The 26,569-nt window shown below is 42.0% G+C and overlaps 1 protein-coding gene across 1 annotated transcript in view; it reads right to left on the bottom strand.

Annotated features, from left to right (window-relative positions):
• EXT1 (exostosin glycosyltransferase 1) overlaps positions 1 to 26,569 on the bottom strand; it is a 270,029-nt gene that overhangs the window by 20,604 nt on the left and 222,856 nt on the right. The window contains exons 2-4 of the mRNA XM_019714506.2: positions 12,891 to 12,984; positions 11,260 to 11,367; positions 6,369 to 6,488 (exon numbers count right to left, since the gene is read on the bottom strand). Of these exons, the coding sequence (XP_019570065.1) occupies positions 6,369 to 6,488; positions 11,260 to 11,367; positions 12,891 to 12,984 (322 nt within the window). The remainder of the gene's footprint in view (positions 1 to 6,368; positions 6,489 to 11,259; positions 11,368 to 12,890; positions 12,985 to 26,569) is intronic.

The raw sequence follows: 26,569 nt of genomic DNA, 5'->3' as shown, positions 1-26,569 counted from the left end.
ACCTAAATCATCATTTTCCAGGTCCCCATTTAATGAAATGTGATTTTATGTACAGACCATTTTCAATGGAGTTTTATTATTTGCTAACGTTATTAACACCCTCATCTCACCCCACATGGTGACTAGGCAGTAATAAAGTGAGCTACATTTGTCTTTGCAAACTTTATCATTATCATGTTTATATTTCTTAATGAGAAAGAAGAAAGGAAGCAACGAGGAAAATTAGAAGAACTCAAATATCTTTGTTCACTGATTTCTGCATTTTCTCTTTCCTCCAGATCAAAATTGCTAATTTTATATGGCTAGGTAGAGGTTTCTAATACGGTGGAGACTTCAGGAATCTACCTAAAATATTAATGTTTACTCGTTGTGGTATAGCAGAGATGTGTTAAAATGCCATTGTCTAGGGATTAGTTATGAGAAAAGTGTCATGGTTATGAAGGGTTTTTACATGGCTAGCCATTTCACTTTGAACACCGTTTATTCCAGATTTTTATTATCTGTCCAAATCCACTGTCTGTTTAGTTCCTTTATAGTTTTTCAGTTAGATCCTCTCTTTTTTTGCTGTCCAAATTTATGCACCTTCCAGCATGTAGTCACTTCAATAAGTTTGGATATCAAAACACAAAGTAAATTGACAATAGATATCATCATAAATCCGACCTATATACAAATGGCATGGACTCAGAAATGACACAAAATGGGTCACCACTCACTTCAGGTCTCAGGGCGGCATGCTTCTCATTGGCATTGACTTTTTTGGGTGAGTATCACAACATTGCTATCTTTTAAAATTCAAGGATACAATAATAAGTTATAGTAGTACTCTTCTGAAATACCAATAAACATTTTATATTCTCTTCAAATGGATCTTGACAGGAAATTATCAGCAAAGGTATGAAAGCAACAGCAAATGTTGAATTTAAACTGGGTCAAGCAATTGGCCACCTTTTATGTCTCACTTTTCTCATTTGTAGTAAAACTATAAAACATCACATTAATTATAACAAGCTCTCAGAGTTGTTAGGAAGAGCTGCCTAAGTTTTAATTTTTTTGTTGTTGTTTTTTTGCCATTAATAAAAAAAACCTCATTCCTGTGTTTGTTTTCTAGGCATAGATTTTTCCATTTTCACACAGCTATAAAATCATAGCTATATATTATAGAGATCTTTCCATATTGCTAATAGTATTCATGGTTTACTTATTAAATGACCAACAATAGTGCAATTCTTTCCATGCAAAGCAATGAACACATTTACGAATTAAATTTTTCTACATTTAGGATTTCTTTAAGACTTTGTCAAAGGGTATGAATACTTTTAAAGATGTTCATGTTATTACCAAATATCTTTCTAAAAGGTTTATATCAACTTGTCTTCTCAAAAGTTTGAAAGACTATAGCTAACATTTCACCAAATAGAAAGATCATATTGTCTCTCTCCTAATGCCCAATTCTTCCTATTGCTACACTGGACATCTCCCAGGCTCCCTTCAGGGCACTTAGTACCCCCTCTTATTGTTGTGAAAAAAGACATTACATTTAGAGATTGGACACTTCTTTGGCTATAAGGAAAACAATAAAATATATAGATATAGAGATAGATATAGATTTATATATCTATATACATATACATATATATATATATATATATATATATATATATATATATATTTATATATGCACACACAAATAATACAAGGTTTTTTAATTCAGTATATTCCCAAATAGCACTCTCAGTAATAGTTTATTAATGTGAATTTGATGGGAAGAATGACAGCCTCCTTAGTTTTCTTTGTTCTGTGACATCTTTTTTACAAATAATGGACTACTGGTTATAGGTTACAGTCAGTCCATGTAGCCCTGACTTGCTCTTTTGACCAATGCAATGTTACCTAATACACACAGTGCCACCATATGTCACCTCATTCCAAGCCAAAGCAGTCTTCTATTTCCATTATCTATTGGTTTTACAATTTCATTGTATAACAGCATCAGCAAGACTGTGGTTTAAATGTGCATGGTTAGATAACTGATAAGAAAAATGGAGACTGAAGACTTCATAAAACTCCATGAAAAATGTGCTTTCCAAGCTACCCTGAGTTGTTTTCATATATTATTACAATGTCATGCACTTTTCCTGCGCTCAGCCTGATTCTGATTGAGCTATCCCTGTGATTCAATCTTCTGTGCCAGGTTACTGTTTTGCAGTGTTCTGACAAATCATGAAATCCATGACGGAACACTGACTTTACAGTATTCTACCACTGTCCTTCCTCATTATTCCTTCTCAGTTTGTACACACACACACACACAGACACACACACACACACACACACACACAAAACTAAGCTTCTAAGAGCCTAGCTCTGATTAAATAGCTCCTTAATTGCAAGTTGCAAAACTAGGACATTTCAATCACCCTGGAAATACTATAGTAGTCAAATCCCAAATACTCGTATGACAGAATGGAGCACAACAGAATGGACTAATAACTTGACCCTAGCATTGCAGAGAAGGATGAGGTGGCCTGTTTTCAATTGTGTCTAAACACTACCTACAACTCTAAGACTCCTAATCTCCAAACCTAAATAATCGCCTTCTCATGGCCAAAATTACATCAAGCAAGGAAGAAAGAGTCTGAGTCAGAATATCCAGAAAGCAGGGGGTCTCATGCAACTCGGTTGACAGGTTAAGTTGTTACAATCTAATCTTGGAACTATAGAAGGATATTTGACAGTTGCTATAAATTTGAATGAAGTATATGGTTCGCAGTGTTTTCAAAACAAGTGTGATGCTGAAGAACAACATGGCGTAAATCCAAGGGGAAGAAAGCCTTTACAGGAACAAAGATAAAAAGAGGTTGACTTAAATTCCTATTCTGATGACTATAACACATCCAACTGTTATTGCAGGATAATTTAGCACCAATAACTTAATAGGCAAGAGGCAAAATCTATACAATAAACCATACTCAAAAGAAATGTAATTAATGAGATACCATCTTTCGTCTGTTAAATTAGCAGCGTTGGGTATGTGTGTGTTTAAATGATGATGCTTAAGGCTGACAAGCCTGCAGCAAGAGGGTCTCCCCCAGACAGCTTGTGACCGTCTAAACTGATACAACCTTTTTGAAGAGTAATTTGACATTACATATCATGAGCCTTAGAAATGCTGAGGTTCTTTGGTTGAGTAATCCCACTTCAAGTACTCTATCCTAAAGAAATAGAGATGTAGTCTAAGATACATGTAGACGCTATTGCTTAAATAAAGAATCTATACCTGTAAAAATAAATCATCAGAAATAAAGAATTAATAGTCAACAATAGCAAATTGGTCAAATAAATAGACGTTCACCAAAGGATGGCATACAGGGTAAAAAAAAAAACACACAACAAAAAACATGTGATCTAGGTGTATTACAGTGGACAACACATAGGGCAAAAGGAAAAGGCCAGAAACAGACCCAAAGCTTCTTAAAAGTGGCATGTGAAAACACTGAGGAAAGAATAACTGAGGAAGTACATTGGGACAACTACACAACAATTTGTCCTTGAAACAAAAAAAGGTTATATTTTCAATACAGATCACTCATAAAAGTAAATTGGATTACAAAGACAAATGCAAAAAATAAACGTGTGTATGTGTATAGAAACAAAATTATGGGTTGAAAAGTGCTCTCTAAACAGTAGCAAATAGAAAAGCCACAGATGAAAAGATTGCCCAATCATAAACAAAATAGAAAGGCATGCCACCAATTGGGGAAAGACATTTGCAACAAAAGAGTCAAAGGGTTAATATTATTAACGTAATAAGCTATTAACAATGAGAAAAAGTGGGACAACTTTGTGGCCATTTCTATTTCTTTGAAAGCTGCCTGAGTAAGGAATACATGAAAAATATTCATTCTTACTAATAGCCTAAGAAATATAAGTTAATAGTAATCTATCATGTTTACAGATGTAGTCCAATATCCAATATTGTAGTAGTCCAATATCCACTATCCAATATCCAATATTGGTAAAAGTGAATAAACAAAATATCAAACAAAACAAATCCTCTCATGTAAGCTAGAGGGAGCATAAATTAGTTCAATTCTATTGCAGGAAAATTGACAATTCATATTAGAAATCTTAGCATTCAGCATAGCCTTTGAACCCGAACGTCTAATTCAAGGAACTATCCTGAGGAGGTAATCTTGAATCAGCCCAATAATTCTGTGCTGAGGCTATTTGCTTCAACAATGTATACAATAATAAAAAACCAGAAACAATTATAAGTCTTCAAATTGGGGATTCATTAAAGAAATTAAGTGATATCATGAATGGGGGTATTATATAGTCATTAAAATAATCACAGAAATAATTACAAAAAAATCTAATAACATGAGAAAATATTAACAGTACAGTATTAAGCTGAAAAACAGGTTATAAACTAAGTATAGAAATACTCCTTTTTAAATTAAAAGAAATGACAACATATTTATACATTTGCATAGCAAAGAACTAATATATGTGTTTATGTGTGTGTATATATGACAATAGTGATTTTTCAAAGGTAGAATATTTTATTTTTATGCTTTCAGTGTTTTCCATTATTTCTAAAATTAACATGCATTTCTTTGATAAAAAGCACTCTTACTCCAATAGGGGGAAAAAAAAATTGACATTCAACTTTCCTTAAGAAGGGTCTAGGAAGGGTCTTGGATGGAGGACAGGATCAAAGAAATGAAAAGGGTAGCATCTATTACATATTCAAATCTGCGGCTATGAACAAAAGAGAAGATTCAATCAATTTTAATTGAAAGGAGTGCTTTTGGAGGAATGAGAAGTTTGCTTGCAATAAAGAAGCCTTTTGAAGCCAATCTGAAGCTGATACCTTGATGGGTGGATCTCAGTCCTAAGTAGCCCTTTTCACCTGGTTCCAGGATAGGGAAAAAAAAAAGTACCATTCATGAGAGGACAACCTGACTAGAGCATACCCCCAGGTAAGAGCAGGAATCCAAGCTACTGTGTTTCCCTGAAAATAGGACCTAGCTGGACCATCAGCTCTAATGTGTCTTTTGCAGCAAAAATTAATATAAGACCCGGTATTATATTTATTATATTATATTATATTATATTATACCCAGCATATTATATTAAAATAAGACCTGGTATTATATTATATTATATCCGGTATAAGACCGGGTCTGATATTAACTTTTGCTCCAAAAGACACATTAGAGCTCATGGTCTGGCTAGGTCTTATTTTCGGGGAAACAGGTAGGCTCCAGGTAGGTAAGTAAATGCCTCACTGTGCCTGGGGATCAGTACTGGCTCTGACACCCAGGATGGCAAGAAAACAGCAATGCAAACAAACCAGGGTGACTTCGATTTTCTTGGTATTACTTCGACTTCTCAGTGTGTGCTCCAAGTTACGATAGCTTTTGGAGCAGTAATCACTTTTCTAAAGTAAATACTGCAGAAGTGAGGCCACACATGCCCCTGCCTCATTATGCAAACACCTCTGAATCCCTTCAGTGCGGTGCCTCACCAGAGGCCCTCTGCTTCCCTTCCTACAAGCATGTAATTCATGAGTGTGCAGTTTCCTAAATCTTTTCTTAGCTCTTTGTGCTACTTCGGTGCAGCCTCAGGCCATTGCTATCTGCTCTACTTCCAAAGATTTGAATCATCTCCTGGCTTCCCTTTCCTTTTGCCTCCTGCCTCAAAAAAAAAAAAAAAAAAAGAAAGAAAGAAAAGAAAAAAAAGAAAAAGAAAAAGAAAAGCAACTTGAAGATGGGCACCCACCTGCCTAGAAGATTTTCTGGTTTCATAAAGTTTAACACTTTCTGTACCAGATGGTGAAATCTCAATTTTCTTCTTAACACATTCTTGCAGCATGAATGCTGGTTGGGTTGTATGTCTTGAGCATTAATTTTGCTGTCCTCCAATGCCATTGGCCTATGGTGCCCAGTAAAGGATTCGTATTTTTAGTATGGCAGAAAAGTTCCACCCTAATGTGTCACTATGTGTTTTCTAAATGGGCTCCAGAAATATGTCTTCCAAAGATGCCTGTTAAGTATGAGTGACAGGAGGACAGTCATTAGCCACATATCCCTGAAGTGATGTGGGACAGAGCTGATCTGTGTGTCAGGAGTGTAATTTCTCCTCAGGTCAGTTTTCCCTTGTGGAGTTTGTCAGTGATGGAGGTATTTGCTTGGGCATGGAGGAGCAGGTAAAAAAGGGTTAACTGTCACATCCAAGCACAGAAAATGCGGTTTTGCCCCATCTGACCAATTAATTACACATCACCACCAGCAAAGCAGAAGGCTGAGAGAAGCGTATAAAGGACCATTATTCAAGACAGAGAGCAGAGTGGTCCCACTTACCTCTAGTGTAGTTAATACAATCTTCTCAACTGAAGAAAAATAAGCCTCCCACAAGAATTGTGTCTGCTGTCTAAGTGCTAGGATTTTATCCTGATGAATAGACCTGATTGTAGAAGGAATCTGTAACACAAGGTGAACACATAATAACTATAACTGAAAAACAATGAGATGCCATTGGATCGAAATAACCCCCTTTGGCTTTTACTCTTCGTAGCATTCAGCGTCCAGCCTACAGACCTACTAGGTTCAAAAGCCCTTAAGATGTGTCAGGTACAAAACAGCATTTATTGGGAATCAGCTTTGATGACCTTTCATGCATGAAAGTGAGGGTTCACCTCTAAGATTCAGAGGCAGTTTATCAGTTGTGTAGGGTGTTCTCACAGCAGCGATTGCCGTTTTCCCCTCTGAGTCCCAGAAATCCTCGATCCTGCGCACAGACAACCAAATTTTACAGAGGAGCTACAGGTCGTGGGGAACGCTGTGAGACATCATCCCCAAGTGCTTTAACGACATGCCACGCCAGGGACTTCCCATTACCTACTCAAGGGCATTTCAGGGAATGTCTCTGAGCCTCTCCAATGAATCTGAAGCTGCGGTTAATCAATTCTATGTGCATCTACCTCTCCCTCCCCACCTCCCCCGAGCTGTTCTGCTCCCCAGAACTCTCTTTTTGGCTACAGCACTTAACCCCAATCTCACGCAATCTTTCCAACCACGTGCGTGTTTATTTATCCCTGCTCTCTACCAGGCTGCACAATTTTAAAGGAGGAATCTGTGTGCTGTCCACACTGCTGCACATTTTAAGGCTAGGAGAGCAGCTTTAATGCAGTAGTTATTTAAGAACTAAGAGCTGACTTGACCATGGCCATCTGAAGTCACCATAGGAATGCCTCTATTTTTAGTAGCAATGTCGCTTAATGGCTAAGCATGGGACACAGGTGTTGGACAGAACAAGTTGGGATCCTGGGCCCCACCGTTTGCTAGCTGTGCTTCCTTGGACAAGATACCTGATCTCTCAAAGACTCCATTTCCTCATTTATAAAATGGGGGTCTGGGTTGAAATGGGAATGTCGTGTTTGCTGCTCTAAGAAGAAAGTCACCCATGGCATTCTGACTCAGACTACCTCAGAATTTCCACTGGAAGGGAGGAGGTGGTACATTACTCTTAAGAAGAGTCAACAGGACTAACATCGGAAGGTTGTAATGAAGAGCATATGAGTGTTAGCAAAGCTCCTACAGCACGGGAAGCTTAATTCATATAGCATTCATTACAACTGCTGTGATTATTATTAACATAAGGGTGATGCTATTCAAAGGTGGACCCGTTGCTTAACGTCTGCATGTGAAGTAGTTGGGGTCTGGACCAGCTTTGACGTGCTACTTTCTGGGTTTCTGGTGAGTTGCCTGAGCTTGCTTCCCACCTTCATGTACAGGTGAAGGTCTCTTTCATTGATGGAGTCTACACGCGTAGGGGAGAGTCCTTGCGATTAGCAACTGCCCTTCTGTGCTCACCTGTTTCTGCATGCTTGCCTCCCTAACGCATAACTAATCAGACATGGGGCCTGGGTTGAAATGGGAATGTTGTTTTTGCTGCTTTAAGAAGAAAGTTACCCATGGCATTGTGACAGACTACATCTGAATTTCCGCAGGAAGGGAAGGAGGTGGTAGCATTGCTCTAAGAGGAGAGATAAAAAAGCTTCACAATAAGAACAGAAGAACAAGCTCACTGGCTTTGGCCTTGCCCATAAGCAGATGGTAAATCTGTGCTCCAGAGTGTGTGTATCTGGATTCCCAACACTGAAGAAGCATGAAGGTGACAGGTAAAGGAGAAACACTGGCAGGCACATGTTAGCCTGAAACCAGAGCTCAGGTCAAACGGAAGTAAAATATCCTTCGAGAAGGTAGAGAAACCATTTATATCATGGATGCTTGAGGAGTCAAAGCAAATTTATTTTTATTTACTCACTGACAAAATTACCTAGATTGCCAAAGACAGACATTATTCCGCTCGATTTTCATAATCATGACCTCTTCTAAATGTCAGTGCTATTTTCTAAGTGTTATGTGAGTTGACTTCATTGTTTTATCACGGGCATGAAGAACCAGTCCATTAGAAAAAGGCTGAAAGCTGTTATCACTATGTGGTCTCCAGAAAATTGAGGAGGCAGTGGTTATGAAAGGACGAAGGGACTATCACGGATTAACACTCCCCTTTCTTATTAAGTCACATCTTGATGTTCCTACACCAAGTGAAATATATTCTACCTGTTTGTGTGCACCATACAAGTGTCTGACAGGGCTCTGCAAAGTGTTCCGGAAGATAATTCCAACTGATTAAAAAGACAGAGTTCCAAGTCTTAATGGCATTTGGCTGTTGGTTATTAATCTGCTTGTCCTGAGAGACAGGTATGGAAAGTGATAAAGTAATTCTGATGTGGCCAGATTGTTTGGAAGCTGCAGAACTCAATGAAGTCTTAATAAAAAGTCATGTATGGTAACAAAACTCATGGGATCTACCAAAATAGATACAGAAAAGCCACACGGAGCTCTCTTGTGACATGATGACGAGAACGTATGCAAATAAAAACATCCGAGCTGTTCTAAAACAGGAAATGAAAAATTGTAACATAACAAAAACATTTCCCAGAGCAGACATTTGGGCTCGTTGCCAGCTCTTTAAAGCCACTGTCAACGGCAGTGTTGTCACTGTTCAATATGGAGGCAGCTATGCAAAGACAGACTGCATATGAGAGGGGAAAATACTAGCAACTTTGGGTGGCCGCAAAATGAAAAATGAAATCTTCAGAGTCACGCCAAAGGTTGCTTTGGAAGGTGAAATACACTTCCACTTTGGTGAAATGGTAGAAAATGGACAACCACAATTTAGTATCTGGAAATGGTCTCTACCTCGGAGACAAACTCCCAACTTATTCACATCAAATTCACAGGAACACTGGTACGCAAATGGAGAAATGATGGCTCATATTTTTTATTCCCTTCCTTTCCCCAATTTCCTTTAATGAACATGCATTATTTTTTCAAAATCATAAGAGGAAAAAGGCAATGTGGAAAAGAACCACATTCATCACTGTCGTTTGGCCTTTCATGAGTAAATGTTTTAGGTACACACCATCTCTGTGTGGGGAGGACACTGCCAGAGACCATGGATTCCTCATGTGTTTTGGAGGTCCCAGGGGCCACTAAGCTCTCAGACTAGAGGAGCAGGCAGAAGGAATGCTTTGGGAGTGGTGTTTAGCTTGGCTTACCTAATGCACAGTCGTCTCAGCTACATATATTTCACCTGTTACTTTAGGGAGAGTAGTGCCTCCCTTCCCCAGCCAACTAGCACGGCAGCCAGCAGCACAGAAGGAGAATCAACAACCGAGTTAGAAACTTAATTTTCTGGGTAGCAAAGAAAGGACATTAAAAAAAAAATCATTCTACAAATATTTTGGTAATGCAAGATAACGTACACAATGCCATGAAAGAAAAGCATTAAAATATTCTATAATTTTAGAGGAAGGAGCCTGACAATTTGTGTTGAACCTAAAGATTATTGCACAACAGGGCTTGGGAAATCCTTAGTGACCAACTATTGCGGCCCTCAGAATTCTCTGTATTTTATCTCTCTCCCAGGCAGCTCTAGAGAAGTTTAAACTTTTATTAGACACCTTTGTCAATAATTAGTTCACTATGTTTATGTGGACTCATTTCTTGGCTCTGTATTCTGTTCCATTGCTTTGTATGTCTGTCTTTATGCTGGTACCATGCTGTGTTGATGACTGTAGATTTGTAATATATTATGAAATCAGTAAATATGATGCTTCCAGCTTTGCTCTGCTTTCTCAAGATTGATTAGGCTTATATGAGGTCTTTTGTGGTCCATATGAGTTTTAGGATTGCCTTTCTATTTCTGTAAAAAAAAAAAAGCCACACGGATTTTGATAGGGAGTGCCCTGAATCTGTAGATTGCTTCGGGTACTATGGAAGTTTGAACAACATTAAGTCTTCATTTCACAATATAGGACAACGTGGATGAACTCCGAGGACCTTATGCTAAGGAAAATAAACCACTCACAGAAAGACAAACACTGCATGATTCCACTTGTATGAGGTATCTAAAAGAGTCAAATTTGTAGACTTAAAGAGTACAACGATGGTTGCCAGGGGCTGGGGGGGAGGGAAAGGGCATCACTCGGCATGAAGTTTCAGTTAAGCTAGACGAATGCTCTAGAGACCTGCTGTACAACACTGCACCTATATCAATAAGAACATACCGTACACTGCGAAATCGGTTAAGAGAGGTTTCAGATTACGTGTCCTTCCCACAATAAAACTAAATTTTGAAAAATCTAAGTGGCCAAAAATGCATTAGAAAAACATTTTTATTAGAGGCTGCTCTTTCAATTACAGATCTTAAAGATAACACTCGTGCAGGTATGCAGAGTGGAACATTTGAGCAATGAGAGCACTAATTATAAGAATCAACCCTAGGGGCCTCTCTCTTTCTGAAAATTAATCTGAAGGTAAACACAGAAACAGAGGAGAGGGATACGAAGTTGTAGGATTGCACAAAACCTCTCTTGTATAATTTCTAAAAATTCTGGCTATCGAAGGGGGTGGATGTACACACCTCTGCTCACCATCAAAGCTCATACCTGTTACCTGCAACCTTCTCCTTTTCCTCATATATTCCCTGGACCCGGGCAGATTTTGTGTTGGAAAATGCACAGTGTCATATTAAATGACTTCATATTTGCCATGACACAGGCAATTTTCTCCTGATAAAATTTCCTTTATAGAGCTGACCTTTTGGATTCATCTTCTTTGAAAGTTTGGATGGGGCAGTAATAACCCACTGATCTGTGGAAGGCCACAACCCCTTCCTTACCTGTAATAACAATCTTTCATCGCCTATGACGGCAGCTTGGTTCCAATTAATCACTTCAGAGAATGGCAACTCCCATCCATTGCTGAGCATCACAGGGACACAGGCAGCCTGTGAAAAGAAGGGGACTTCATGAGTGTAACGGAAACGACAACAGGAGCCATTCCATTCAGGGGCATTTCATGGGCGTTCCATTCAGGGGCAATATACTGCATGGATCCCGGACTGTTTAGGCCAGAAGGAAAGTAAGCTTTTATGAGTTATCAAGTCACATGAAGGTTTTATGTATTCAGCCGAGATTTTAGTATTTGCAAGTCTTGCCCTAGAATGCTAAAACCCCATTTCTATTCTAGTATATGGTTTGGCTGACCTTACTTCCATGGAGACGATGGCCCTCGCTGGAGGAGTTTTACTGTTGTAACAAAATCTTTCAACAACAAAATCCTAGCATAAAACCAACCCTGAATATAAACGGTTTTGTCAATGTAACTGCCACAAGTCTGCTTGCAAAGGCTTTACCCCAAAGTCATGAGCAATAGAGCGTAGAATAGGGCTCAGCATTCCTGACAAAGCATTTTGTGGATGTAACTATCACAGGGTATATACCTTCCCCATGCTTTGCAAACGCCTGAACCAGAAATTTGCTCCCTTCAGTGTGGAAGGATCCAAACCAGCTGCCCCAGTTTACTACCTGCACAGTGATCTAACAGCCAGGAAACACCAAGCTAGTGACAACATTTTGGCTCCAGATAACTCGTAATCCAAACCAGAGGACAATGGTCCATGCAACATCCCAAGAGGCTCAGTGATGGTATGCTTCGCAGAACACACAGAGTATGCTGGAAAAGGCTTTCAAGAGAAGGGACCTCTTCCGTGGGAGCACAGGGGAGAATCCTGAGAGTTAAGAAGCACCGATAAAAGCACAGATTCAGGCAAGGTGCAGAGCGCAGAGGAGGAACGTACATAGCAGAAAGGGGATGAGGAATGGAGAGGTGGAGAGCACGCTTTCGGGCACTCCAGGAAGGCTGGCTGCAGCTTCCAGGTGGGAAACCTGGACAGCTGTCTCAATAGGAGAAGGCATTTCTGCAGAGCGAGGTTAATAAACAGAGACTCCACAGAGGTCCCGGAGCTGCAGCCAGGACCTCTGAACCACAGAACCTCGGAAGAGCTGGGCTGAGTGAGTAGCACCACCCTGCTGGGAATCACACTCACAGTTTAGATGAACTGAGCAACGACTGGCAGTGGGGACAGAGCAGACAATTTGCTTTTGGGGAGTACCACCCATAAGCCATTTCCATTGCTCCTGAGACTGGCTTCCATGAAAAGAGCAGGATCTCTGCGAGGGGTCCAGCTAGGCTGCCTGGGGGCGGTCAGATCCTCCCTGTGTTTGCAGACATGTCCCTGAGGAACCCAGCCTCCCTGATGGTACAACCACTAAATCTTCTCACGTCCAAAGGCAGGGAGTAAGTCCTCCCTGCGCCCCCCACTTATGAAAAACATTGCAGACGTTCTTGGGAAAACAGATTTCAGGTTTTCAAGGCAAACCACGCCTTCTGTTTAGATCCCAGGAGAAATGCTAAGGTTCAACCTACCCAGTCTGCCTTTAGTCCTCAGCCATATTCTGGGTCTCTTACCTGCAGAGCCTCCAAGAACCTGAAGGACCCGAGCCTGCGACCACGAGGAACCAGACAGAAAGTGGCATTGTGCAGCATTTCCCGATAATCATACCTAAAAGGAGAGAAGGAGACATCAGTGAACAAAGACCTGTTAGGAATCATGGGGGGGGGGTGGAGGGGGGTGAAGGCACACCTGTGGGCACACACCTGCATGAAATTCCCAGAGCAACTAGGGAAATACACTGGGTGGGCTATTCTCACTTTTCCATGGATGGGTGGGGGCTGTTGCATGGAGAACAAATGTGAACCTTCATGTGGGACAAAACAATCAAGGCCATTTGCAAACAATGCATAGAAAACAAGTCTGAAGGTCCCAGTAACAATTTGGCTTGCTCAGACTTTGCTTACAAAACCAGATTTTTTGTGTGTTGATGAAATGTGTTGTCCCCATTAGCTTAAAAAAAAAAAAAAAAAGAATCACTGCTAGTTGTTCTTTTTTTTAATGCTGAGTCGTTCACCAAACTAACACTGCTCTTGTCCCGCGCCCATAAAACCATGCTATTAAAATCTACTCAGGGAACCTCCATTGCAGTACAAAACAGCATTCATAGTCTCCTTCAACCTGGAGTTACTACATTTAACCACTAACATTCCGTTACCCCAGACAAATATTCCCGTGTAAGAGTGGCTGGCATGACCTATAGGGGAAGGAGCCTAAGAAATGGGGAAAGAGAAATATCAAGAGAAAAACAAAATAATAGGGGGGACGGACGGGTGGCTCAGTTGGTTAGAGCGCAAGCTCTGGGCAACGGGGCTGCCGGTTCAATTCCCACATGGGCCAGCGAGCTGCGCCCTCTGCAACTAGAATGAAGTCAATGAGCTGCCGCTTGCTCCCCCGTGGCCAGATGGCTCAGTTGGTTGGAGCGCGTCCTCTCAACCACAAGGTTGCTGGTTCGACTCCTCGACTCCAGCAAGGGATGGTGGGCAGAGCCCCCTGCAACTAGCAATGGCAACTGGACCTGGAGCTGAACTGCGCCCTCCACAACTAAGATTGAAAGGACAACAACTTGACTTGGAAAAAGGCCTGGAAGTACACACTGCTCCCCAATAAAGTCCTGTTCCCCTTCCCTAATAAAAAGTCTTTAAAAAAATAAAAATAAAATAATAGGGGATGCAGGGAACTGGGCCACAGATGAGATGATTGTTTCTTTCACACACACATACCATTTCTGGTGTTACACTATTTTTGCACTTGAAAACAATGGAAAATATAACATGAGTGTCACCTGTCTCTTTATGCTGATGAAGTGCAGGAAAGATAAGGAGCATTTCGTTTCCTTTAAGGTTATCCCTTTAAAAGTGATTTCTCTGCAAACACATTCCACAAACACAAACTTTCAAGTTCACTGTGAATTTAGGAAAACTTGGGAAACTGGAGATGACTGGTTTCCTGTGAAGGCCCAGATTCTCAGAGTTAAGATGAAATCACTCTCATTTTTCAAGAGCTTCCAGTGCTCATCAGACAGGTGTGACTTTGACAGCAGCATATGTCATCAGCATTTTCTGACTCTTAATAGTCTAATTTAATCATAGCCTGAAGGCACTGGATACTTCCCTCCTCTTTTTGGGATACTGATATATACATTTATATTTTTAAAGTCCACATCTATTTTTACATTCTCATACAAACGAGGCATATGGGAGTAAGCCAATTTTCAATTATAAACCCGTCATTAAGAAGAGACATCATGCAAAGGACCATTTGCTTAAACAAGCGTGTACAACTAATTTGCACAAGAAAAGGTCACTATGAATGGATTAAGATATCTCCACTGAGAGTAAAATAAAAACCCTAGATGCATTAATTAAACCGCAAAATAGACTTCAAAATAGAAAAGATTTTTAACAGGGTTCAAATTTTGTTAAGGAAGAAAATATTAAATTATGACGGGAATGGCTTCTTTTTTCCTCACCAAACAGAGGGAAAATATTGACAAGTATTTTTAAGCTCAATTGTTGATAATGTCTAAATTTCTAACTAATCGATGGAGAAGAGGGAAATACATGTGTACACACACACACACACACACACACACAAAGTTTAAACTTAAGTTTTTTCATATAAAAAGGTCAAATATACTTCAGGCTACTGCAAAGTTTAAGAAATGCCAAGAATAGAAACCCCTGAGGGACCAGCATGGAAGATCCTACATCCTCATCATTAAGCTGCTAAAAATGTAAAACCCTATTAAGGGTCTGGATTGTAACACGTTTCAAAGTTGCCAGTTGCAGAATTTACTTTAGGTAAGGAGTGGAGGGACAGGAAAAGCAGAGAAGTTAGAGGAGAAACTCAAATGACAGTTATGCCTGAGTGTTGATTTTTAAGTGGTTGTCTAGAACGAGTATTCGCTGACACAGCCAATGAAGCTTATGTGATTAAAGCTTGTGTTCGTTCACGTAACAGGTTAACAAGAGACGTGGGATGAGTATTCTTGCAAGCATCAGGAACCCACTAGGCAGACGTGACATTATGAACACAACACATGAGCTTTCTGAGCCTCTGTTTTGTCATCTGCAAAATGGGCCAGCTGGGCCAGAAGACTAAAGATAGTTTGAACATCCTATATTCTTTATGTTATCATTTTGAGGTAAGAAAGAAGAATGACCTTTGAGAACACCCCACTTCTCCAAAGCCTCCCGTAACTACTGTATATATGTGTGTGCATGCCTGTAATACACAACGTGTTTAATATGTATATTCATAATGACACGCAAAGACGTATGTGGAACATATACTCATACATGCATAACTTGCAACAATGATTTTCAGATTTCTAACCATGCCCAGTCCATGAACCAGCCTCTCTTCTATGCTCTAGAGACAACGAGCTTATAAATACTACTGTGTTATAACTGACTGACGCCCCACAAGACGACGGGCAACGGTTCCTGTTAAGCCACAGTGTGTTTGGTGCCCTCCCACTCACAACTTCTGTGGGCCTCCCTCCCTCCCTTTTCACGTTCTCACACACCCCACACCTCCTTCCTTCTAGATGCTTAACTCATTCATTTATGCAGTCATTTTTTCAAGAAATACTATGTTCCAGGCATTGTTCCTGTTTTGCAAGTGCTGTGGAGAGATCCTTCTCTGGTTGCCAGACCTACCAAAGGATCACCCACTAAGGAGAAAAAAGGCTGAGGAGAAGCGAAGGCGTAATGAAAATACCACCTGGGGGTACGTGCATAGTACACTCTGTACAAAGCACACTGTGGAACACTGGCCTTCCAGATGCCCTCAGTCAGGAACTCAGTGGCCACTCGCCACAGTCAAACATCAATTAAACTGGTAAAAATAATTATTGAAAAAAATTCATTGAAAGCTTCTGAACATTGTCCTAAGGGCATACTGACAAATAGAAAAACATTCGTTCCTGAGAATCCACCAACTCTCGGCAAGAACTGAGCAGCTGGGGCATTGGAGCCACGTCCCGTTCCATTACCAATGCCTACCAGCTCCCCCTCCTACAAGTTCAGGCAAGAACCGTCAGGAAGGCTGGGCTCCCTCTGTCCCATCTCCCATCAAGACAGTGAAAAGACCACCCATAGAAAGAAAATATTTGCAAATCAGAAATCCGAGACGGGAAATTTATCTGGAATAGTTAAAGACCTCTTAGATTCAACAATAAAAAGACAAATCCTACCATTTTAAAACGGATGAAGGATTTGAAGAGATATTGTTCCAAAGAAAAAACACAAAGTGCTAATAATCACACGAAAAGATGCTCCACATAATTCGTCATTGGGGAGATGGTGATGAAAACCACAGTGATATACCACTTCTCTCTACTCAAAACGACAGATGATAACAGGAGCTGATGAGGCTGCAGACAAACTGGAACCCTAATATATCACTGCTGGGAAGGGAAGGTGGTACAGCCACAGTGGAAAATGATTCGCCCGTTTCTTTTAAAACTAAAAAGGGGCTTCGCACGTGACCCATCAATTGCACTCCTGGGCATCTGTCCCAGAGAAATGCAAACTTATCTTCACGCAGAAACTTATCCACGGATGTTCACAGCAGTGTTATCCTTAATAGCCTCAAGCTGGAAAGCATCCAAATGTCCTTCAAGGGGTAAATGATTCAACAAACTGTGGTACATCTGTAGCCTAGAATACTTCTCAGCAATAAAACGAAATGAACTATTGATACACACAACCAGCTGAAGGAAATTAAGCTAAGTAAAAAAGCCAATCTCAAAAGATAGAGACCACATTATTCCATTTATAGAGCATTCATGAAATAACGTTACAGGAATGGAGGACAGACGAGTGATTACCAGTGGACAGGGTTTGGGGAAAAAATGGGGAGATGACAGATCAAGTGAGAGGGGGCAATCTTTTTGAAAGGATTAATTCTCCCCGATATTACTTAAGTTTAGAAATGTAAACCACATCAAAATCATGAACTTCTTAAAAACAAGAGATAATTAACCCACGATATCCTAAGGAAGAACGTGACTGGATGAGGGAGGCAACTAATCTCAGAGAACTTACAGCTTTAATTAATAAATGGTTCTGTTACCCTTTTCAGATGGGCATTAAGTTCCCCCACTGTATAGGTGATGACACCCAGAGAACAGTTTTCATAAACGACTGTAAAGAAAAATGCAACAAAAATTTAACCTAGAAACCAGTACAATTCCATCTTCTCCTTAAAGTTGTATCAGGTAATGAATGGGATACACCCCATTTAAAATGGGCCATGTAAGAAAGCATAATGAAAGTCCTTCCCCTCCATATGAAACACATTTTTGCTGGCAGCAATTCAGTGGAACCGGGGAAGGGGGACAGTGTGGCCTAGTGCAGGGGTTCTCAGGTGCACCCTCCCAGCCAATAGCATCATCAGTACACTTGGTGGAAATGTAAATTCTCAGGCTCACCCAGGTCCGCTTGATCAGGAACTCTGGGAGAAGGGCCAGAATTCTGTGTATTAAAAAGCCCTCCAGGTAATTATGATGCACCCCCTAAATTTTGAGACGCACTGGCATGGTAGTTAAGAGCTTAGTAATTAAAAGCTTAGTTGTTAAGCAGCTTTAGAGACAGCCAAACCTGGGTTCGAATTTCAGCTTTGCTATTTTCAAGTTCAGTGATCTTGGAAAAGTTCTCTAAATCTTAGTTTCCTGGTTGGCAAAATGCGGGTCACACTTACATTGTGAGAATTAAAGGATATATGTTGAGTAAAGCCTGGGCACATTAGAAGCAATCCATATATGGTAGCTACCATGTTTCCCTGATAATAAGACCTGGCTGGACCATCAGCTCTCATGCGTCTTTTGGAGCAAAAATTAATATAAGATGTTATATTAAAATAAGATCAGGTCTTTAATATAATATAATATAATATAATATAATATAATATAATATAATATAATATAATATAATGTAATGTAATACAATACTGGGTCTTATATTAATTTTTGCTCCAAAAGATGTATTAGAGCTGATGGTCCAGCTAAGTCTTATTTTCGGGGAAACACTGTATTATCATTTCGGCTAAAGGGCGGCAATAGAATATAACGGAAAATACAGCCGACGTGAACTTAGAAAACCTGTGTGAGGAATTGGGTTCTGGACCCACTACTTTCTATGTGACCCTGTGCACATTACTGAACGTCTCTGAGCCTCAGAGTAGATCAAGTGAGATCATGTCCACACAGTATAAACTGTAACACACTGCGCCATCACAAGGTATTGCAGTAAATTATATCAGGACGAGAGGAATAAATACATTTTTAAAAACCAGTAACAATAAAAAGAAAAGAACGATTCCCAAAGACAGCCAGGAAGACATGTGGGGCAGACCCCTTAAAATGAAAACAGAAGCTGTGAATCACAATGGAAAAGCAGCTTCTAATTCACAGGATTTGACCTTCTTATCAAAAGCTACGCAGACAGGGATATTGCTGGAGCAGGGTGCCCACAGGTCCTCCCGTGGTTCCCACAATTCCTCTGTAGCATGCACGTTTTCCATTTTGCTAATCAAAGACGATAGGGAAGCAGCAAGGGATCCAGCCTCTCATCTCCGTAGTCACACAGTCCTAGTCTCCTCACGATGTTGGTACAGTTTGTCTCAAGTATTTACTTATCAAGTAACTCTACATCGACAGCTGATCCGCTCCCAGTCCAGCTCCCATCCTCATAAGTACTTAATGTTCTTTGCTTACACCCAGGCTTGAATCACATCCCCGAAGAAAAACATAAAGAAAACACAAACAACGTACGACTGGTGTAGTTCTGTAAAGTGCACTGGGATACGGGGAATACGACGAAATCCGTGAACATTTCCTCTGTCCTTTTTTTTTGTTCATCCGACAAACATGAGTTGCATGCCTATCATGTGTCAGGTACTATTCAAGGAACTGACGGTCCAGTGACAAGGCAGATGTATTATCGAACGATTATTATTAAGTGAGGGAAATGGCAGGATGGAGGCATGAGGTGGGGATTATGTAGAGAGGAGAAACACGGGCCACAGCCTGGCTTTGGTGGGGAGAGGGACATCAGGGGTTTCTTCTGGAGGAAGGGAGACTCTGAGATAAGTATTAAAGCAGGAGCAAGAGTCAGCCTGGAAAAGGGCTAAGAGGAGGTGATAGGCGCTTCTGAGGGTAGAGATAGCATGGCAGGAACAACAGCACCAGAGTGAGAGAACCCACCTCGTCTGGGGTGGGCGAGGCCGGGAGTAGAGGGGGGTGAGGTTGCTGATACTGGTGGGGTCCCATTGGAAAGACTTTGTGTGAGATCTCCTCGAGCTCAGACATGATCCTGTGTGGGTGGTCACGAGCCTCTGAAGGGCTCAAGCAGAAGAATGGCACGTCACCAATGGACGCTTCAGGACTTGGTAAAAGCTACACAGGGGAGCACTAAGTTGAGAGTCCAATAACCCTGCCCATGTCGGTGACCACTATGGAGCCATCAGGGCTCCAAGATCAGGCTTTCTGATTCTGAAGGGTCTTTGATTTTGACGACATCATGCTGCACCCTCGGTGAGCCCACCCAAGTGCAGGGTCTGGAAATGACATTTCTGATGGAGTGAAGTCCTAAGCAGTTCACCCAGTTTCAAGCAGGAGCAACAACCAACTACCATTTAAAAAGAGTCTCTCTCCTACATACAACTCTGCCCCATGTCACACCAGGAGTTCCATCCAAGGTGGCCATGCTCTGTTACTTACAAACCATGGTGCCATAGACCCGTTATTGGCCTTTACAGATTTAACACTTAAAATTTCAATTTTGGGGTGGTTTTCTTTTTCTTTTTTGTTTTTTGAGAAGACTCAAAAGTCCGTAACATGTAATAATATGAAATGAGTCCAAGGCTCAACTTTGAACTGCGAAACATACTGAGTGGGAGCCAATCACGTAGCTGAAAAATGGGTCTAGCTGGCCACCATACTATCTCTATTTGTTGGCTTGTAAGCTACATACGGAAAAGAATAGGCCCCTGTGGTCTCTGAGAAGTTCCCAGACCCACTGAGCCTCAGTTTCTTCACGCCACCTGCTCATAGTCTTTCCGCACATGAATGGGGTACAGGTCCTGGGGTGAGATAAATGCAGGTGAGCTATGCTGAAGTGTGGTACTGGGTATGGCTGACCAGACTGGCTGCAGCCCCAGGGACACTCAATGCACCCCCGCCCCCCGCCCCCCAAATGGAAAGGCGTTCACTATTTGGAGGTGGTGTGATGCCTCACATGGGCAGTTCTCTGCCTTCGAGCATTCCCTGCTGCTAGAAGCTCCAGGCACCCAGCCATGTCAAGGATTAGGAATTTCCTTGTTATGTTCCTCAGAATGAAGCTTCCCATCCCAAGCTGTCCACCAAGAGAGTATTGCTCAGCACCAATCAGGGGCAGGCATTTGTACTCACCCCCTTTCACGCTTGGCTGTCCACGCAAGACCGTCACCTTTTTATGTCCACTTAAAATCCATTTCAATATAGTCAAGTGAGGGGGGTGGGCTCTGGCTGGGGTGTGAGGCCCCCGTGGGAGGGAGGTACTGACTCTCTCACACACACATTACCTCATTTAAGCTTCACAGCCACACTGGGAGGTGGACATGATTTTACCTGCTTTGCACAGGGAAGAAGAGAGAGCCCGAAGGATGTTCGGAATCCAACATCCCATCTTGAACACACGGGATAAAATCCCGTATCATGTCCAACTCCCTCACCCCATCCCTACCCTAAACATCTGCTGCCAGCTCAGAACTTTAAACTTGGCCCAGTTGGTAACTGCTACCTGCATAAATTAATTGATAAATACATGTACCGAGGCACCTCGTGCTTCAAAAGGAGTAGAAGATCATCTCACTTCCCACTCATTAACTAGCAGCTCAACAGCTAGTACATAAAAGCGAGTGATAAAAACAGGACAGCCATCAATAGTCACAATGGTAATAATGATGATTCTGTCACTGATTCAATCTTCCCCGCGGGCAGGACACTGTGCTCCGCAACCTGTGCTTGTCATTGCACTTTATCTGCACAATCACAAGTGAAAGGGCACCATTTCACAGATGATGAACTAGAGTAGCAAAGGTTTTGCGGGCTTGGGCCAGGAGGGCAGGATTACAATGTGTTCTGCTGTCTCTCGGAGAGGCCTAGAAAGGAGTACCACTGCCGGCGAAGGTGAACACGGATTTTGAAGACATGGAGCCAGGTGACATTAATTTCAGGAGGCTTGCTAAAGGGGATGAGGATTCGGGGCACCAGCTTTTGCGGTGACCAATGCCAAATTTCAAACAGCTCCGAGATAAATGCATTTCCAGGATGTGTGGGTCTACATTCTCTGGTTAAAATAAAGCATTTCTGAAAATGCTAAATAGAGGGCTACTTGGGTACATGGGGGAAGAAGAAGGAGTGACAAGAAAAGAGCCGGCAGCCACAATGACCTCGGATGGATAAACGGGTCCAGAAGAGGCACACAAAGGCCCTGGCTGCAGAGCTAAGTGTCCGTGACAGACCCGAGGGCAGCTGGGAGGCCTGAGGTCATTATCTTACCATTAACCTTTCACCAGGCTCTGTGCCATGAAGACTGGCCAAGTGGAGCAGGGCCAGGAAGTGTGGCCTGAAGCTGAAATGACCAGCACAGGGCCCAGCAACGCGCAGCATCTATTGGCAGACGCAACTCCTCCTCAGGGACAGGCCAAGTCCCCAGGGGGCAGGCAGTGGCAGGGCCACTGTTCTCCCCCGACCCCTCTTTCTTTTCTCTGCTCCACTTCCACTCCTGGAAGAAGCCTCTGATCCCCCAGTCTCGCCCAGAGACCCTTTTGGTGCTTGCATCGCACCCGGGCTGACCTGTCCGTTGCTCACTCTGTATCAAGAGGTCCGTTTTCTTGTTTTCCTTAGACTGGACTCCAGGAGACAGCACCATGGTTCGACCCACGGTTCGACCTTCCGTAGAACTAGCACCTACCCCCAGGGTCTGACCTACAGTAGCCACTCCAAACACAACCATCAAAGGGATGCAAAGTGTTCAGTGCCCACTGATTTGCATTTAGGTGTGTGGGGGGCTGTGAAAGCAAAATGGAGACACAGAAGACAAGCAAGTCCTTCATTCCAACAATCTATCATGCCCAGCTCTTGATTATGCCAGTTCTTCTAGAATGAGTTTCACTCCTATGTTTAGTCTGAGCCCAACGTACAGCACGGAAAACATGTCTTTTACTTATTTATTTTTTGTCGTCTATGTGTACATTTTCTATCCCTTCTTCTCTGCCTTTATTTCTAAAGGCCTGGCAGCTTGTTAAACATTTCGTTTTCTCTCTGTCCACTGAAGGGTGGGACAGAGAAGGGTGGGAAATTTGCATTTCACCAGCCCTGATAAAGAGCGTTATGGGCCTACCTCAGAGATATTGTGGTTCCATTCCCGACCACCACACGTAAATACAGCAATAATGTCATAACCTTTCTACTGGTGGAGTAGCTTGCCTTCAATAAAAACAAACAAACAAACAAACAAACAAACGTAACATCTTTGAGGCACAATAAGTAAGGTGCAATAAAACAAGGTAAGCCTGTAATTGCAAATCAAGTTGAATATATGCACAGGACTATTCAAACCGAACCTTCTCTTGACCTTCCTCCACGTCTGACATGGAGGAAAAACCACTGCAGAACCTCCTCCTGGCCTCTGCAATGATAAACACTGCATGGATCCAAAGGCCGTGACTCCCCATCTCCCAAAGAAACCCCCATATTCTGACCACTTCCCTTTTTGAGCCAAGACATTCTTGCCAGCACAGCCAGCCTCCGTAAGCCCTGGGGTTAGGAGAATGTCTGGAATTCCTGCTGGGCTGTGCTCCTCACCGGAGTAGGCACCACGTGGGGGCTGTCCAGTGGTGGATCTGACATGCCCTGCATTCCTCCTTAAGCTTTTCCTCTGCTCCTTGCGCTTCAGTGGTTATAAAATACCTGGAGAATCCAATTACAGTTAATGAAATCATGGCTGCTTCACTAAATCTCACTTTCCCATCTCCTCTCCTACTTTGGCCTGGGATCCACCTTTTGACTCTGACAGTCAGGGGCCAGCTCACTCCTGGCCCTTGGCGCTGAAGAAGCAAATGAGACCTCAGGACTGTGGAGGTGGAGGTGGTGCAATCTCAAGATATGACAGGACACCAACATCATCTAAAAGCTGCATGAAGCGAGTTGCCTATGGACAGTTTAATCTTTCCCATTGGGATATGTGAATATATAAATGTAGAGTGGATGTGTGTGTCCATGGGCCATAAAAGCCCATGTTACGGTTAACGACCTAAGGCCACATGTTGTTTCTTTACCAGATCACCTTCCCATGAGGATTTGGGCATTGGAGATAGGGAAGGCCCATGAATCTAGATTCTGCCATTTCCTTTGGCAGAAGGTGCCCTGGGAGACAAAGCCTGCGACGCTGTGAGTCACCTCTTGCTCCTTCTCCGGCCGGCTCTACTCAGCACGGTTTCCCTTGAGAAGCAGCTAAGGAGTCAGCCAACTCTTAGGTGGCCTCATTCTGGGAAGAGGCTGCGGGACAGAGAAAAACAATGAAGCATCTGAGAGGGGAGAGGCAGAAAAGAAGGTCCTGAACATACCTTCATGCCCTGATATTGGCTTACTGGGGAAATGATCACTGAGCAGTTCCTGGATGCCAGGTAGCTCGCTGAAGGCTAAGGAAACAAAGAGGCAAAAACCTAATGGATTTTGTAATTCCATGGGAACCAGGGTGTCCTCACGCCCCTCTTTAATTATATCTCCTTAATTCTATTCCTCCTGTGGGTCTCCACAGGAGCAGAGCAATGAGAAACATACTCTGGTTCATATTAGTTTCAGGCTAGAATAGGTTCAGTCTTTACAGGTTCAATCCATTTTCCATGGAGCCACCAAAGATATCTTTAAAATGCTCACTCCCAGGCTGAAAATCCCTCCAATGCTTCCTCATGGCACTTAGAATGATATTCACACCTCTTGCCCTGGCCAACAGAGAGCTGACCTTTGCCCACAGCTCTGACTGCCCTCTCCTCACTCACCACTTACAGCTGCATCGTCTTTCTCTGTTTCTCAACACACCGTACTCCTGGACTTATACTTGCTATGCCCTCTGCTTGAAACATTCTTCTCCCAAATCTACAAGACGCGTATCAATATTCAGACAGTTGCTTCTCAGAGAGGCCTTCACTGACCAGCCTGTGTTCCTGGAACTCACTGTCCTATTGCCCTGTTTCATCTCTGTCCTAGGATGTACCATTGTCCGAATTCACACATAATATTTGTGAATATTACTGGCTCACGGTCTTTCTCTTGGAATATAATCTATTCTCCATGAGAGCAGGAGCTAACCTGTTCTTATTCACCATTATGACCCCAGCTTCTAAACCTGTGCCTGGACCACAATAATCTTAAGAAATGTTTGTGGAGTGAATGTCAGACCTCTTTCTCATTCCTCAGGGAAGAATGCCTAGGAGGTCAGAATGCCCAAGCGCCTGGCCATGTTCGCAAGGAAAATTCATACGACAAGTTTCTAAAAGAATGTAGAAACATTCTCTTTCCTCTTTGTTTTATGCAATACCAGCCTTATTTCTCTGGTTAATGTTAAGATTCGTCAACTTCTCCAAATGCCATCTGCTATGAAAGCAAGATTCCATTAAACATGTGTTTGGGGTGGAGGGGGGAATTGTTTAAGAATGTCGTTAAGAGATGTTTATGTAGAGCAATAGGATGAAACCTGCACAAACTAGTATCTCGAAAATGTAGTTTCTGGTCTTGACTTCGTCATGAACTGTTTGATTTTAAGCAAGGCACTTTACTTCTGAAACCAGGCTCGTTTATAAAATGGGACAATATATTAGTGTGGCCTACCTAACGAGGTCTACTGAGGCTCTAACAAGACAGTGTACATGAGAGCATTACGCAAAGTAAAGCACATATGAGTGTTAGGACAAGGCAAACGTTTTCTTGGAATGGTCTTTGTACATAATGAGGCATAATGCAGAAGATGTCAAAGGCCTGGCATCATTTGTTTCTTTTTCTCTTTTTTTGAGTCCCAAATTGTTGTGGCCTATACCCCAAATCCATCCAGGGCTTCAGAAGTGCAGCTTCTCTTCCAAAAGAAGCATCTGGAAGAGCTAATTCATTACTGGAGCCAATGATTAAACACACATGATCCTGTGGGGCTGAGCGGCCGGCCCTGATTTCCAGTTTTCCACTGTTGGATTTCAGCTATCACCCAGTCTGTTTTCAGAGTTGGAATTTGTAATGAAGATGGCTCAGAAGTGTTGGCTACAGAGCCTTTAAAGAGAGAGCAATTCTGTCACATGGAACGTCTTGTTGCTTGGTTTCCATTAAGGTATCTTGGCTTTTACATAAACTGTCAAGTAAAACTTGGCATCAAAACACAAAGTGAGTAACTTTCTTTGTAGAGGAGCTGACAGCTCAGCTGTGTGTCAGAGAGCTGCTGCTAAGACTCAGCTCCGAAGGCAATCGCATCCTCTCTGGAAGGGAGCTGGTACTGCCAAGTGCCTTTACTTGGCATTAAGTCAAAGCAGAATTTAGGGACAATCTTTATGGAAAGTTGACCCCGCCACACCGATTGACCATGTCCCTTTCCATGAGTGTTGGTTTTGGAATTATAAAAGTTTTGGAGGTGCGAAAACATAATTGGAAAACTTTTTTCTCTGCTTAAAGGGCTAATTGATTTCACAGGTGTTTAATTATCATTTGCTGTGAGATAATACCTTGTAGTGCCATAAAAAATGGATTTAATTTTCAAGTGCTTGCAAAACCACTGCTAACGCCAAGTGAGAGCTAAAGCTAGATAATCATTCTATAAATCAAACACACTGCCTCCTTTCTTTGAAATCTTTAATACTTGGGGATAATGATATCTGACAACCTTGAAACTAACACGAAAAGGGGTTTCCTGCCAAGTGCCAAAAGGCAGCCATTGGAGCATTTTGGGTAATTTGGTTCATTAATAGTGACTCAGGCAGCCTCAGGACCCCACCTGTGGGCTTCCAGAAACATGCCAAGGGGAAGGGCATTGGTGTGTGTCAAGACACAGTATTCTCTCTCTGGAGATCAAGTGCCCATATGTCCAATAAGGTCTAAGAAATGAAATAAGAAAAACAGAAATGAAACCCAACCTACCTTAGCACAAAAACAACTGTAACACAC

Source organism: Rhinolophus sinicus, linkage group LG12 (genome assembly GCF_036562045.2).
Source record: "Rhinolophus sinicus isolate RSC01 linkage group LG12, ASM3656204v1, whole genome shotgun sequence".
NCBI classification, from domain to species: domain Eukaryota; kingdom Metazoa; phylum Chordata; class Mammalia; order Chiroptera; family Rhinolophidae; genus Rhinolophus; species Rhinolophus sinicus.
This window is presented reverse-complemented; position numbering and strand designations above follow the sequence as displayed.